The following is a 16,736-nucleotide window of genomic DNA, read 5'->3' on the forward strand; positions in this document are numbered from 1 at the left end:
AAGATGCCGAAGAAGATAGACCTCGGAGCATCTCATCTACGCTGCTGATCTCCTTGAGCATACCACGGGTTTGGCCTGGATGCCTAACGCGGAGAGCTCGAGCGGTCTTAAGGTTGACTCGGCTTCCTCCTTAAGCGAGACCGCGAGCTCCGGTCTCGCCAGTGTCGCTGCCTTCTTCTACCCGGATCCAGCAGATGCGAGCTCGATTGGTGGATCGGGAAGAGGCAATGCTCTCTGAGGACATGCTATCGCAGGTGCTCTCAGTACTGCGCTGAAGGGCGTTGATGGCGGCCGTGCGATGGACTGATGTAGTATTGAAGTTGCATATTACGTATCTTACCGGCCGTGCACTATATGAGCCCCAAAATTATGCATTACAGTGTCTTCAAGTCATTGCACCGGTTCAGAGAAAACCCCCTAGACACCCCAAGTCCTCTTTAGTCCCTTTTTCCAATCTTCCAGATCTACCAGCTCGTCGCCTTGCCCGACGTACACCTTCCCCATAGGTATTGTATTATCCGTCGGCTGAACCCGGAGCCACTCGTGCTGCGAACTGCACTGGTAGGTAGGCAGCCTATCCTCCCTAACCAATGCGAGGCAGTCCTGGCAGAAAACGACGTTGTAGCAGTAGCGGCACAGCCAGAAGGTGTCGGTCCGCTTCAGGCTCTGCGCGCGAGAACAGACGCCATCACAGGACCATGGAGCGAAGTCGCCATCGTCATCGCTGGAGCCATCATCACAGCCATCATCGGAGTCTTCCTCGGAACCTGCGGAGCCTGAGCCCTCTGCTTCGCTGGCAATGCCGTCTTCTATGGTTCTGTCCCCACCTGCCTCTTTGAAGTCCGTTTCTATTCCGGAGTTTGCACCGTTGACGGCCTTGTCATCGCCAATTTGAGCACCGGCTCTTGTATCCTCTCCTCCAGTCTCCTTCTCCGCAGGAGGTTCCTCCTTCTCCGCACCTGCTGTCCGATACATTCCAATAGTACCCTCATCATCTCCCGCAAACAGTAGTACTTCCGCAAGAGTATAATAAGCATCCTCATCATTACTCGGGTCGTCATCTGATAAGAGCTGTAGTGACTGCTTGATATGCGCCTTGAAGCAAGCCTTCGACTCCTCCGCCTGACCGTTGAGACGGTACCACAGACCAAGTATGATACTAGGTTCGCTAACGTTGATCGTTTCTCCGGCCCGACTTCTGGACTTGCCGAGCCGCTCGAGGCGCCGGACGTGCTGGTTGCACTCTGATGTGCCCTTGGTCTCCATAGCCTGAGCAAAATGGTGCCTTGCGAGCATCGACGCAGCTTTTCTTCGCGCGTCAGCCATGACCGTCTCGGCTTTGGGGGTAGAGACCATGCCGACAATGTGCTCCCAGATACGGACGGCCCGCTCGGGATTGATCCGTTCGAGGTAGTATATGTCGGCGAGAAACAGCTCGAGCATGGCCGCACTGGTAGAGCGTCGCTCTTTGCGGCGAGAGTTGATGACGTCTCGCACGGTGTCGACGAGGTATTGCAGCTCTCCTGTGTCGCGGGCGGCGTGGCGGCTAGCGTGGAAGATTATGTGGTAGTCGTCCTCGTGATTGACCTCCATGTAGTTTGCCAAGTGATGATAGTCCACGCCGGGGATTTCCTTTGCGTCTAGTTCTTTGATGAGATCCATAACATCTTGATATCGCTCTTTGTCATGCAGATACCTGAAGCATTCGTCGACAGCACCATAGAGCCCCACATTCGTGTTGGTGTTCCACGCCTCGCGATACGTCTGGTAAGCTTGGTCGCGTTTCCCAAGGCTGTCGTAGCAACTGCCAATGCTCTTCAGGTTGTCCGCGAGTATCGGCTTGATGCTGTGTAGTAAAGATGGGTCCAGTTCCAGCTTTTTCCTCATCAGTTGCACGTTCTCCTGATACAGTTGTAACGCCTTTTCGTGCTCGTGGCGGTACTGGTGGATGAGCGCTATACCACCCCTGGTGCGCCACATCTCCGGATCGAATTCAAGTGCCTTCTCGAAGTGGATTGTCGCCGCGTGAAAGAACGATTGATCCCTAAGAACCATCGCAAGCCGCCTGTGCCAGAGAGCGGTCTTCTCAAAACCGGCCCACTCCGCAGTCTCCTCGATCACATGCGGACCCTCAACGCCTGTTGTTGACATATCACCAAGGGGGGTACCAATCATGTACTGAAGGTATCCAAAAACGAGCCAGAAGCAAGCCTTGGGCGAATAGTATACATCTTGCAACCACTGCCTCGCGCACAGCCTGGCCAATTCTACGAAAGTGGAGGCCGGCTTATCTGAGGTCGACCGCACCCACTCCCGATCGCTTGGGGGTAGAGACTCCAAGATTTCCTTGTCTTCAAGCCACTTCCTGACGAGCAGGATGTTCTCGTCGACCCAAAAAGTGTAACCTCTGGCGCTTCCCCATCTTTCTACTGCGGCCGCTTCACGGCAGACTCTTACTAGCAATGAGCCAAGCAATTTCTTGTCGTCGGCGCTTGCTTTTGAGGCCTCGGTGTCCCGTAAATGTTCTAGCCAATTGCGTTTAGCATAGTTCCTGATAGAAACGCCCTCCTGCACGTTCTTTTCGAAATCTTCTTCAGTCAGAAACATTAGAAGAGTTCTCAAAGTGTACGAATTGGCAGCAGTGATGTCCACTCCTACGGCCGGTCCATGGCTGGATTGGACCTTGCCTTGGTTCTGGTCTCGGAAGAAGTCGCTAATGGCCGCATGGCAAAAGGTGACCTCCGTGGTATATAAGTTTGAGTCAAAGTCAGACTCCAGGTCTTCGAAGCCAGGTTCTTCCTCATCCCCATCCAGTGCATCGTCACCGTACCCCGGTGCACCTTGCTGCAAGTTCTGCAAATCCGCAGTGGAGAGCCCATCTTCCCGATTCAAGACGAAAAATGAAGCGTACTGCTTCCGCAATTTCCCTTCCAGGTAGATTACGCCGTCCCCGGTTGGGGACTTGCACCTGAGGATCGTATCCAGTTCGCCGAGCCTGAGCGGCCGTTTGGCACAAGTGACCCAAGTCAGCAGCTCGTTGAGGTCTTCCGCATCTTCTTCGGGCAACGACTCTGAAAACCCTTCAAGGACATGTCGCAGCATCTCCGCAAGCCCCCTGGGAGCTCTCTTGAGAGCGTCTCGAATCGCCGGTTCACGACTTTTGGTGTTGAGCTCGCGGACCATCAAGTCAACCCACAGGAACATCCCATTAGCTTGAGACGAGAGCGTCTCAACTACGTCTTCCTGAAGTCTCTTCGATACTCTCTTCAGCACCCTGGATTTTCGTATGCTACTTTGGATGTAGCTGACGATGTCCTCCGAGTTCTTTGCTCCGGTAACATGAATGGTCGGTACTTCCGACCCCAGCGCATCTGAGATGGCATCAGACAGATGCGGTCGTCCAACCATCACTAGCTGTATGCGGGAAGCGCCGGGATTATCGGGCTTCAGATCTTGTAGCAAGGTTAGGAACGCTTCGCGCTCCGCGTCGTAGGCTTCGTCGACTCCGTCAATGACAAGGTACACAGTACTATCGACGTTATCGTTCTCAATGAAGAATTCCAGAAACAGCTTCCGCCACGCACTCTCGATGGTCTTGATGTCGTCTGGCGAATCGAACGCAGTGTCTAAGTGTTTTGCGTAGACGGGGTCATTCTGGGAGATCTGAAAGGCTAGGTCTCGCAATGCTTGGTGAAAAGACCGCATCTCCGGGTTGTTGTCTTTGAAGAAGAAGTAGCCAACGGAGATATGAGCTGCGTCTTGGACTCCTTGTGGATATTGTTCTTTGAGGAAGGATATCATATTCGACGACAAGAAAGATTTGCCGGCGCCTGGAATACCGGACACCCACAGCACAGGAATATTTGTGTCCACCCAAGACTTGAAGAGGTCCTCTCCACGGATCCAGTCTCCAGTTCCCGGGACACGTTCCTTCATGATCTTGTCGAAGACATCCTGCGGGTTGACAGAGGGTTGGAGAACCTGCTTGATCTTGTCGTGACGTGTCTTCTCCTTTTCGTCTTGAAGAAGGGCGTGTGACTTGTTGGTGGCCAGAGCCATGTCACCAAGTCCTCTCCGTACCACCTCAATGACTTCCTCGTGCATCTCCCGTTGCTCAACCTTCATCTGGGTGATTACCGCTCCCTGCTGCTCCACCGCTACATGGGTTGATGACACCGTCGTGGCGACACCATCCAGGGTTCGACCTTGTTTTCTTACCTCGGTGTGAGTCTCCGCGCCCACAAGCTGGTCCTCACTCCGGGTAAGTTTCGCAAGCTTGCCTACTGCTCCCGCAATATCCTTATCCTGCCCAAGAACGATGCTTCGACCAAAGCTCAACAGCCTGCCGCGCTTAATGGCTCTTCTGGAAAGCGCAAAAATCTCCAGCAGCGCGACAAGCACCTCGGTGAGCTTCGTCTGCAGCTCCGGAGATATCTTCTCGCGATTGTAGACCTTGAGCCGCACGGTGAAATCCTGCAGCGTGCCCATCAGGTCCTGAATCGCATCATAGGCGCTCGAGACGTCCTTCGCTGCGCCAATCAGATAGGACACCGCGCCAAACACCAAGGAGCTGGGAGGGAACGCCATGCTCGCACCTCCGGCGGCGAGATTCCCTACCAACTGGACCGGCAACATCGCATTCCGCATGACTTTGAAAAGCGTGCCTCGTTTTTCGCGGAATTCGACGATCTTTTTGCTTTTTTCGTCAATGCTTCGTTCGAGGTCGTCCACATTTTGGAGCCTTTTGAGATCCAGATCCGCGAGCTTCTTCCCGGAGATTTCTTCGTAACGTTTTGCGGCGTTTTGCCAGACTTCGGCAAACTGAGTGGAAGTAGGATCAAACATGGCAAAAGATCAAATGCCTTGAAGCACTGAACAGTCGTCTCTGTACCAAAGAAGTACGACGCGTATGTCTCGGTAACTGTATGCCGGAGGAACATGCACTTTGGGGGAAATCCTCTCGGAAGCAGACGGCGAATTTGATAAAGAACACGGCCGAAAAGGTGGATGGGGCAAAAGCGAGCACCAGTGGGATGTAAGGTGCACAATTTATTAGTTCCGTAAGCATCGTGCAGACAGCAATGTTTGGAGATCAACAGCTGAAAGTGCTGTGGGGGCCGTAAGTTTCATCTGAGCGCCACTCAGCACCTTGATTGTGCTGAACCCTAAACAGCAACAAGCAAACCTGTACAGCCAATTGGAAATCTTGTTGGTCCTGCTAGCCTACTCGTGAGATTCTCTAGGATTTAGGGTGATGATTACGGAGCTAGGCCGCCGTGCATGATCAGGGGCAGTAACGTACGTTTAAGGGAACTTTGCACGTGAAAGCGCGAGCAACCACCTCCATCGGTCGTTATCAGATCATCAGCGCAATCTCAGACCACACAGCCCACCATCAGCACGACCGCTCCACCGGGCAAGATGGACGCCCAGCCAGCAACACTCGCCTCGCGAACACCCACATCCGCCGCTTCCACTGCACCAGAACCTCCCACATCCAATGCTAACCACCCCGCCGTAGCCGCAGCGCCCAGCTCATCCTAACCCTCAACCACCGAGCCCACATGGCCCGCCCTTCCTCCCGACCGCCCCTTTTCCAAGTTCGCAGCGCAGCTGCCCGAGATTCTTCAAGAGGCGGGCTATGATGAAGTTTATGGGATACAGTTGCGGCCAGACACGCCTTTTTACACCAAACTCATGCAGATATTCCTCCGCGCGAACGCCAATGATCTCATAAGAGCAAGAGAGCAGTTGGTCGCGACGCTGAAATGGCGGAAAGAGTTTCAGCCGTCGAGGGCGGTGGAGGAGGCGCATAGTCGGAAACGGATTGGGAGATTGGGGTATGTAGTTGAAGTTGAGGGTGTGCCGGAGAGCGTTACCCCAAACAGGAAAGACGTGGTGACTTTCAATATCTACGGCGCGGTTAAAGACAATAAGGCTACGTTTGGGGATCTCGAAGGGTAGGGAAGCTTCATGCCATGACACTCGGCACCTGGGCAAATTCCTGAGAGCCCCCCCCCCCCGGGCAGAGCATTTGATGTGACTCCTCGCCTCCGCCGTGGCTCTTTCAACCTCAACACCTGCACACCTGCACATCCATGCCGCCTCTTCAGCTTCCCTGCTACATAATTCTCTTCTCTCCCTCGGCCGCCCTCCGCTTTGCTTATTCCAGCTGCCGCTGCTCCTCTGTCCGTTCCTCGGCCTGTTTGGAGTGAGCCTCGACGGTGGCCTCCTTCCTGTAGTCTAGTTCTCGTCTCCCCTGTTGTGCACTCACAACCATTCGGACCTTCCCACTCGGTCAGAACCTGACAGTGACCTCCCTCTTGCGGTCCACTTCCAGCTCTGCCTTCTTCGCGTCTTCGGCCTTTTTTGCAACGGTATCCGCCGCCAGCTCTACTCCAAGCCCCCTTGCCCAGCCTTGCCCAGTCTGTTTGCCTTGATCGAGGCGGCAGTCCAAACTTTGAAGTGTGCAAAAACAACCAGCGCACGTCTTGCTATACCCTTAATCATTGACTATACAAAACTAGCTTTTTCTTATAATAGCTAGAAAATAATAATTCTATTTCTAGAAGTTTAAATTAACACTTATAAAAGTTTAGTATATATTATAAAAATACTAATAAATACTAGTAGATTAAGATTTTAAACCTATTATTTAGAAGTAACTACTACTTAAGAGTATATTTATCTCTTAAGAGTATATAGTTTCTAAAGAACACTTAGTAAGCGTAGAAATAAGAAAGTATATTATAATTATCGAATAATAATATTGAGAGATAAAGGAATTTCAAAGAATAGCTAAATTATCTAAAGTTTATCTAAGATTACTAAAGAGAGACAATAATAATAGAAAGCTTTATAGTATTAGAAAAGAATGCATAAAATATAGCTAAAAAACTAAATAACTTATATAAGATAGATAATTACTAGAAGCTAAATTGAATTAAAGTCTAAAAAATAAATACACTAGCTTTTATAACTATTATAGCTATAAATAATAAGATTTTTATAGTTATAATAAATTTAGAAGTAAGTAGAAACTTTATATTATTGATGGTAGCAGTAAGACTGTCGGCATGTAAAGGGCACAACCGAAGCCATAGCGCATTCTGTGGCAGGCCGCTGAAGATGACACGGTCGCCGCATGCAGCAGGTGCCCAGCCGCCCTGCAAGGATTTGTGCTTTCAGATCCTTCCCTGCCAACCAACCAACGCTCGCTCTGCTGATCCATAAATTCACCCTTGCGCTCCGCCGCACTCACCGGTCGGAGCGATCATCAGAACAAAACTGCTCACAATCGAGAGAGCGTCGTGAGGCTTTCGGAAAGATCGGCAAATCAAGGAGGATCTGGCAGGAGGAAGTCTCGGGATGCTGTCCAAGCTGACGCTGAACGAGCTCGGGTTTCGGCGGGCACGGCGACCGCAAGATGGAACGGCGCTAAACATTCAGCCTAGCATTTCAGCTCATTTCGTCCTGAGATTCTCCCTCGTTTGCTTGATCGTTCAATAAACACAAATACGAGAAACCTTTCGTATCAAGGGCATCCCGAGGCTCAGCTACCCTCATTGGCGAGTTTATTCTTGTAAGGCAGACCAGGCTGGATGGCTGTTCAGGAAGAAATGTTTGACGGACTACCTTCAAATCATGATTCAACAGCATACTTATATTTGGTTACTTTCCTCCTTTCTCTCTTCCTATCTTCCACGTCAAGGTTTTCCTCTCTCGAATCTACATTTCTTGCAACAATTTCACCAAAGCACTACGTTTATCATGCGTGGCTCCAGCGCTGCTTGTCACGTCCTTTTCTTCCTTCTCTGGGTATCTGCCACCTTGGCAAACCCTATCATCAATGAAGACACACGCTCTCTTGAGAAGAGAGCCGTCCCGCCGGCCCCGACGGATCCGACCTTCATTAGCACAATCTTGTCGCGAGTCAATGTCTACCGCAACTTGCACTCTGCGCCCCCAGTAACCTGGGATGCGGGCCTCGCCCAAACGGCGAAGACAGCCGCTACCAGATGTAGCGCAGTACATACTGTAAATTGGCCTTTTCCCTGCAACGCCACGGACTTTCCACTAATAACATCTATAGCCAAACAATCGATATGGCGAGAACATCTACAGCTTCTACCTCATCCCCAAGACCAGGGTTCCCGATTTCAACCTTCGGCTTAAAAAGGGAATTGACTGGTGGTACGGGGAAGTGAGGTACTACGACGTCAACAACCCCGCCCCGGCATATCATTTCACACAGTTGGTTTGGAAGAGTACCAAGAAGATCGGCTGCTCCTGGTCTCCAAACCAGTGTGCAACTCCGAATGGTGACTATTTCCTCGTCTGTGAATTTGACCCACAAGGTAACCAGGGAGGACAATTCCATGTTAATGTCCTAGACGCGTAAAGTGTTCGGAAGTTCGAGAAAGGGGCGTCGGTTGGATGTTTCTAGCACATGGAAATGTATATAGCGAGGCACTTGATTATAATACTACAACTTTAGTAGTCTAGCATTTGACACGAGTTAAATAACTACTAGTAGTGCTTGTGTTCTGATTTTAGGTAACACGCCTATAGTATAGCTAGATAGAAGGCTCTTCTAGATCTCGTGTCTATTACTCTTAATCTAAGTAGATTAGTGCTATTATCTATTAATTATAGATTTCTACGGTATCGTTAAGGTTTATAGGATTTCCACTCTATTTTAAGCTATAAGTAAGGGTATTCCATAGTCTACTAGAGAACTAGACTTACTATTAATTATAAACCTCTAATCTATAGTAGTAAGTAGTTCTATAAAAGTGACTATTTAGAGTATTAAGACTAAAATATTTATATCTAGCCTAGAAGAAGCTTATAAATTATATAGAAATATTTAGATTTAGGTTTAGTAGCTAGAGTAGTACTAAATAAGTTTAGAATATAATTAGATAGATTTCTAAAAGTAAAAACTATACGTGAAATTATATATTATATAATTATATTCTATTTAATAATAAAAAATAAAAAAGTACTATGTTTTTCTTAGCGTGGATTATAATTTTTATATAGAAAATAATCTAATTCGCGATAATAAATCTAATAAACTAAAATTATTTAAACTATATACTATAATAATAAGTGTTAAATATATCTAAGTAATAAATAAGGTTCTAGATAGTATCTATTACCTCTATAAATAAAGTATTATAGGTTATAAAATATAAACTATACTCTTAAAAGATAGTTTAATATCTTACTATTTAGGAAATAGGACTAAGTATAGCTAGTAGATAAAAATAGTAACTAGTAGAATTCTAAAAAATAACAGCTAAGATTCTAATAACACCTATTAAGAACTAAGAACTAGAGCCTAAATATAGGAATTTCTATTTAAAAATTATTTAAAAATAGAGTCTAAGGACTTTAGAGTCTCTAAGCTAGCTCTAAATAAAGAACTAGAGATAAAGATACTACTAAAAGATTCTATTACTAGTAGATATCCATCTAAAGTATAGAATTAGGTATATTAAAATATATATAAATATTATAGTTAATACTATTATAGATTGTATTAATAGTTACTAGTAAAAGCTAACTATTAAGTATATAAGTATATAGCTAGTTAGGCTTTACCCTTAATTAATTAATTTTTTCTTATTAAATTATATGTATTAGATAATACTAAATGTAACTATAATAATAAATTTATAGAAACCTAATAAGAATAACTAGAGTTTAAGAAGAATCTTAAAAAAGTTAAAATCTAACTTACTATATATAAAGTATCGTAGAAGTCCGCTATAAGCTTTAGTAAACTATATAAAAAAGTCTATAACCTTATTTTAGAATAACTAGTTATAGCTACTAAATATATTAGATAGTTTAACTAGATACTAAATAATATACTCTAACTAGAATATAGATACTATAATATAATATAAGAATATCTACTAATAAACATAAGATTTATAAGAGATAGAGAATATATAACTTCTAAAGAAGAGTATGTTATTTACAAACTTTAATAGAAAGTTATAGTATTATGATAAGAATTTACTACTAGAAATCTAGAAGTAAATCTAGAATACTAAGTTAACTCTAGTAAATTTAAATATAATAGAACAGAAATCTATACTAGAAATAAAAGTGTTATAGTCTCTAGTTTAAAAAACTAGAAAGTCTTCTAGCTAGAAAGTTTATAGAAGTATCTACTAAAAGACTTTTAAATAGATATAAAGCATCTAGATAGTAGAATTTGTCACGATGCAGGAAGGCTTAATACTAGAACTTAATTTGCTGGAGTAATATACAAGATATTACACGAGATTAGAAGGTGCAGGAAGGAAAATAGGCAAAAAACTCTATAAGTGGATCACGTGACTAAGTTACATGACTCTAGAATAACTAAAGATCTAAACGCCAAAGAACACTAAGTCTAAACTATAATAGTAGCTCCCCCTTAAGGGCCGAGTTCCTATAAGGCGTCTAAGTCGGGATTGTATTCTAATTTAGTATTAGTATCCTCACTTAAATCTATAGGGGATAAGGAGCGGCTATAGGCCTTAAGTTCCAACTAATAAGCTCGGCCGGGCTTATTTAGGTAGTGTGCGAAAAAATAATTAACTTCTATAGGGGCTATTAGTATATAGTATAAGGAGTTTTAGAAGTCTTCGTCCGAGCCGATCTAGTCTATAAGTACCTTAAAATGACTGTAATAGTTTTAGGAGTTAAGAACCTAGTTTACGCCCTATACGTCTTCTACGGAGGTTTCTAATTAGAGGAAGAGAGATAGTAGAGCTTATCCTGGTAGTAGGTTGTTAGTAGAGGGCCGAATTAGCGAGATATAGAATATAGGGTAGTAGCGCTAGAGCTAAGGAATCTCTAGGTAGTAGCTATATATACTAATAACCTCGGTAATACGGAAGGGGCTATAGTACTTATTTAAGAGCTTTTAGAGTAGGCGGCCTAACTATAAGTTATATATATCTAGGTACATACTATTACCGACTTAGTACTTTAGTATAGGGGCTTAGCGGCGGTTAGTAGCGTCCTTATAGGTGGCTTAAGCTAGACGCATCTATTCCTTTAGCTTCTAAGTAATAACTATTATCTTATTATAGAATCGGGCTGCTCCTTTACGGTCTAATTTAGCGGGTAGATCTATAGTAGGAACTTAAGGCTTTAAGCTAAGGAGAGGGTATTAACTATAGTTAGCGAGAAACGGTGAGATTTATATAGTCTCTAACACGTGGTTATTATGCGCGAACTCTATATATAGTAGCTAGTCCACCTAGTCGTTCTATAGGAACGCTACATACACACGTAGGTATTACTTTAGAACTATATTAGCGTTCTTAGTCTAGCTATTGGTTTTAGGGTAATAGGCTATAGAGAGGTCGTGCTAGATGCCTAGCTAGAGGTATAGTTCCTTCTAGAACTAGCTAATAAATTAGCTCCCTTAATTAAAGACGATAGACCTAGGAATACTATAGTGCTTCTAAATATAATAAAAGAAGAGCGCCGCGGTAGTTAGCGCATCTATCTTACTATAAGAAATAAAGTGCTATATCTTAGAGAGGCAATCCACGACTATAAGGATATTCTTATATAAGTTTCCTTAGTAGTTCTTACTCTTAGGGAGTTAAATAATAAAGTCGAGGGAGATATTAGACTAGCGCCGATCTAGTATAAGTAGGGGTTTTAATAAGCTATAGTAGCGGTCCTATAAGACCTTTATGCGGGTGTAGGTAGAATAGTTATAGATAAACTAGTAGACGTCTTACATTATTCTAGGCTACTAGTAGAAGCGTGCTAGGATATTAAACGTCTTTACCCTCTCGGAATATCTAATAGCTAGGGGTAAGTGCGCCTTATATAGGGCGCGTATTCTAACCTAGTAAGAGTCTAGTAGGAATTAGTAATTTTAGTAGATAATTCAGTTATTCTCTTCGCGGACTTTAGATAGTAGAAAGCCTTTAAGCGTGTAGGTACCTTATTATAGGCAGGTTAAGATCTTCTAAGCTTACTTATTTAACATATAGGCGGAGTTTATATTCTAGTCTAGTATAGTTTTAGGAATTTCGTCTAGTACTTTAATCGTGTCTAGCTAGATTACTAGTAGGTCTTTTTCGTCTTTAGTGTCTTGCGGAGGGTTAGTGGGGGTGGTAGAGAATCTAGTAGAAGCTAAATGAATCTTACTAGTAGCTAAAGGAGCGCGCTCTAGCTAAGAATCGAGGTTATACTACTTTAGTACTATTTAGAACTAGTTTTTTTAAGGATTACTCCCCTCTTTAGTAGGAAGGTCTCTAGACTAACGAGTTAAGGCATTAGCTATTATATTTAGGCTACCCTTTTAGTAGGTAATCTTAAAGTTAAAATAGAATAAAAACTCGCTCTAGCGGACTTAGCGATAGTTAAGGGACTTTATAAATATAAAGTACTTAAGGTTCTTATAGTTCGTAATAATATTAACTAGCTCTCCTATTTCTTCTAGTTCTAGACGCTAGGCCTTAAAGGCTTTAATAATAGCTAGTAGTTCTTTATTATAGATCTTATAGTTACACTTAGTAATAGATATTTTCGTCGAGAAGTAAGCTATAGGACGGAGTCGGCCTTCTGTATTTAGTTAGTAGAGTATACTAGCTATAATATAGTTAGAAGCGTCCGTTTCTATAGTTATAGACTTAGTCTAGTCGAAGTGCTAAAGAATTAGCGTAGTAATAAAGGCGTGCTTTAATTCCTAAAAGGCGAGCTCGCAGTCTAGAGACTATAGAAAGGCCTAGCCCTTATAAGTAAGACTAGTGAGTGGTAAGATAATCTTAGAGAAGTTCTAGATAAAACGATAGTAGAAGTTCGCGAAGCTAAGAAAGCCTTAAATATCCTTTAGATTCTTTAGCTAGGCCTATTCTTATATAGTAGAGACTTTTACTAGGTCTATTTTAATACCTTCTATTAAGGTAATTAAACCGAGATACTTAACTTCCTAGATATAGAATTCGCACTTCTTAATATTAACCTATAGGCCTGCCTCTTATAGGTAGGTGAGTACCTTATAGATGTGGTTCTAGTATTCGCTTAAGGTATTACTATAGATTAGAATATTATTAATATAAGTGGTATAGAACTAGTCTAAGTATTTCTATAGAATATTATTAATATAGTACTAGAAGGACGAGGGCGTGTTAGATAATCTAAAGGGTATTACTAAGTATTTATAGAGACTATAGCGGGTTTAGAAGGCTATAAGCTATTTATCACCCTTTATAATATGAAGCTTATTAAAAGCCGCGATAATATCGAGCTTAGTAAAGTACTTAGCTAATAAGAAGCGCGCGAGAGTTTTCTAGATAAGCGGGATAGAGTACTTATTCTTAACTATAATCATATTAAGGCCCTAGTAGTCTATATAGAAATAGAGGCCCCCTCTAGGCTTCTAAATAAAAAGAATAGGGGAGGCCGTAAGGCTATTACTAGAGCGGATAAAGCCCTTCACGAAGTAGTCTTCTAGGTACTTTTTTAGGATAAGTAGCTCCTCCTAAGACATTCTATATAGGGGCCTAGCGGGCGGTTCTATTTCTAGCTATAGCCGGATATAGTGGTTATAGGTGCGATGCGGAGGCAACTAGTTTAAAAGGTATTTTAAAAAAATATCTAGGAATTCGTGATACTTAGGGGGTAAGATAGTAGCTAGATCTATGATTTTCTTAGAGGCGAGGGCCTTTTTAATATCTCTTATTGTAATTATAAAGAGCTAATAGCCTATCTTCTTAGTATTTACTAGGCAGGTAAAGGGTGCCGCGCTAATTACGTAAATATCTAGGGTCTTTTATAGAGGTAGGTTAAGATTAAGCGGCTCTTCAGCCCTCTTTTAGCGTACTATAATAGAGTCTAGATAGGTGTAAGGGACGGCGTTCCTACTAGGGAGTACTAATAGTCGTTAGTTAGTATTAAGTGTAGTGTAGTGAGCTAGTATCTATAGATATTTAAGAATAACTAGGAAATAACTAAGGCGAGTAATAAAGAGGGTAAGGGTCTATTTAAATAACTCTATTAGAAACTTAACTTAGATAAAGTAGGTAATATTACTAGTAGCGGTAGGGCGCCTATCGATAACTTTAAGGGTAATAGGGGAACTAAGAGGAAGAAGATAAAGGCTGAGGTTTTACGCGTAAGATTAGTTAATAAAAGTAGTACCGGAAGCTTTAGTGTTAATAAGAGTAGTAGACTTATATTTACGTGAACTAGTAACTAAAGTATAGTTAACTATAAGGTGTTTATCTTTATTAAAGTCTTACTAAGGAGACTAGGAGATTAAGGAAAAGAAAATCTTAACTATCTTAGGTGTAGGTTCCTATAAGTGACTTCTAGTAGGAACTACTTATTTTCTAAGCGAGCTAAGTCTTTAGACGGGGTAGTAGGGTCTAGAGTATTAGGAGTAGAACCGAAATTAATCGCGTGTATAGTAGCGTGAGGCTTCTTTAGGTAGTTACGAACTATATAATTACTACTATAGTATAGGCACTTATTATTATTAAAGTGCTACTACTTTATTTTAGGTATAATTAGACCGTGTTAGACGCGTCCGACTATAAGGTCTATAGGGTCACTATAGCTATAGGTTGCGAGTGTAGACTATAGTATAGTAGATCTAGAATAGAAGGTAAGCGAGAAAGTAGTTATAGTAGTTATTATATAGAGGATACTAGCAGCTAGAAGTATAGTTAGAAAGGCGCGCTTCTAGAAGGATAATAAGCCTATAGCCGCACTAGTAGTAGCATGTAGGCGCCTATTAATGCGTTAGTATAAGTAGAAGTACTTAAGGTAGCTTATATTCTTAGTATCTTAGCTTACTAGAGCGGCCTAAATCTTATTTAATAGGCCTATAAAGAGTGTAGACTTCTTTCTATTATTATTATAGCTAGTATTATAAATGTAGCGCTAGAACTTAGTGGTAAATAAGATGAAATCGCGGTTCTTTTAGTAGAGCTTAGTAATTTTAGCTTACGCGGTTACTTTAGGGTTTAGGTTGCTAAAAAATAGTTTAAGGTGCTTAATTATCTTCTTAATAGAGCCGAACTTAAGTGTACTATTAGTAAGAACGTATAGGAGAAAGAGTGCCTATATAGTGCCTTTTAGGTAACTATATAGATATAAGGTTTAGGTAGTTTAGGTAGGGTACTGGTTAGCGTTAATACTAAGCTTTATATGGATATTTACGACGAAAGAGCGGAGAGTAGTATAGTTAGAACTAGAAAATAGTTCTAGATTAGAAAGCTTCTCTAACTTCTTAGTTAAGGTAGTATTTAGTTAGGCGGCTTAGGCGGTAAGTTAAGCGATTCGCTTAGTCGCTTTAGTATATACGATAATAGCTGTATTATATTATATAGCTAACGTATCGCGCTACTATATAATATCCTTAAGCTATTCTTTAAATATATAGGAGTAGGTGCGCATTTTATTAAACTAGTTTAAGAGGTTAATAAAGAACTAGTACTAAGCGCTAGAGTCTTTTAGAACTTTAGCTGTAAGAGTTATAGGTGAGTCGATAGCTATAGGAGCTTATAGAGTGTTAGGGGTATTACCTGCGGATATAGAGGCTTTAGTGGAGCTAGAAAGAAATATAGTAGACTGTAGCTAAGCTATAATAAAAGGTAATTAGTAGGTGTAACGTATTATTACGATATGGGAAGGCTTAATACTAGAACTTAATTTGCTAGAGTAATATATAAGATGTTACACGAGGTTGGAAGGTATAGAAAGGAAAATGGGTAGAAAACTCTATAAGTAGATCACGTAACTAAGTCACGTGACCCTAGAATAACTAAAGATTCAAATACCGAAAAATACTAAGTCTAAACCGTGATAGAATTAGACTATTAAAAACATATTCTTATAGTAATAAAATATACTAAAACTCTTAGAATAGACTAAGATACTATAGATTTAGAAGCTATAGTAAACTTTATAGCACTAGAGTTTATATACTATATATAAATAGAAATATAGATAAAGTGTAATATCTACTAAATTATAGTAGTAGTATTTTAGGTAAGTGGTTTAAGTATAGACTTAGATAAGTAGATTATATATATCTATAGAGATAAGGAATTAAGATAGAACTATTAAGATAGTAATAGTATTATAGTAATAGATTAATAAGACTACGTGGTTTAGAGAATAAGTATAGTACTACTTTACACTATAATATAACTAGTAGTTAATTATCTAAAGAACCTTAAGGCTCTATACGCTTTATTTATACTAACTTCTATATAATAAACCTTCTATACTACTATAGTAAATACCTAATCTTTAGACTATAATTAGAGATTAATAGACTAGAAGACTAAAATAGTTAAGTTAAAGATTAGACCTTATATATAAAATATATAGCTTAATATTATAGTAATAGGAATATATAATATAGCTCTTATTAGAAAAAATTTTTAGAGACTTAGAGCTACTTAAAGCACTTAGAGTATGCTTAGAGTACTTAGAATCTTTAAGTAACTCTATCTAATTATAAGTTACTTGCAAGCGTATTAAAATACTTAGAGCGCTTAGAGTACTTATAGAATAAGCTTAGTATACTAAATCTTACTTAGTTAGTACTAAAAAAATTAGAAAAAGCTTTAAGTCTAATTTAACTAGTAGAATAGAGCGAGTATATAATAGAGTTAGCTTAGGGAATATACTTTTAATTAAAATAATTATTATCTACTTAACTTTTAAAAACGTAGATATATTACCTATTTTTGCAG

At 41.5% G+C, this 16,736-nt stretch overlaps 3 protein-coding genes across 3 annotated transcripts; 2 read left to right on the forward strand and 1 right to left on the reverse strand.

The window, feature by feature from the left end:
• Positions 1–417: 417 nt before the first annotated feature.
• On the reverse strand, positions 418–4,845 carry W97_08885 (uncharacterized protein; the record flags this gene model as incomplete). The annotated part of the gene is made up of 1 exon (XM_007786752.1): positions 418–4,845. One exon carries the CDS (start codon positions 4,843–4,845, stop codon positions 418–420), a length of 4,428 nt encoding a protein of 1,475 aa, XP_007784942.1.
• Positions 4,846–5,421: 576 nt separating this feature from the next.
• On the forward strand, positions 5,422–5,964 carry W97_08886 (uncharacterized protein; the record flags this gene model as incomplete). The annotated part of the gene is made up of 2 exons (XM_007786753.1): positions 5,422–5,517; positions 5,560–5,964. The coding sequence occupies 2 exons, from the start codon at positions 5,422–5,424 to the stop codon at positions 5,962–5,964; spliced, it is 501 nt and encodes a 166-aa protein (XP_007784943.1).
• A 1,806-nt stretch (positions 5,965–7,770) lies between these two features.
• On the forward strand, positions 7,771–8,401 carry W97_08887 (uncharacterized protein; the record flags this gene model as incomplete). Its single annotated transcript, XM_007786754.1, has 2 exons — positions 7,771–8,037; positions 8,093–8,401. The coding sequence occupies 2 exons, from the start codon at positions 7,771–7,773 to the stop codon at positions 8,399–8,401; spliced, it is 576 nt and encodes a 191-aa protein (XP_007784944.1).
• Between the last annotated feature and the right edge of the window lie 8,335 nt (positions 8,402–16,736).

The sequence above is a fragment of the Coniosporium apollinis genome (genome assembly GCF_000281105.1).
Source record: "Coniosporium apollinis CBS 100218 chromosome Unknown supercont1.67, whole genome shotgun sequence".
NCBI lineage: Eukaryota > Fungi > Ascomycota > Dothideomycetes > Coniosporium > Coniosporium apollinis.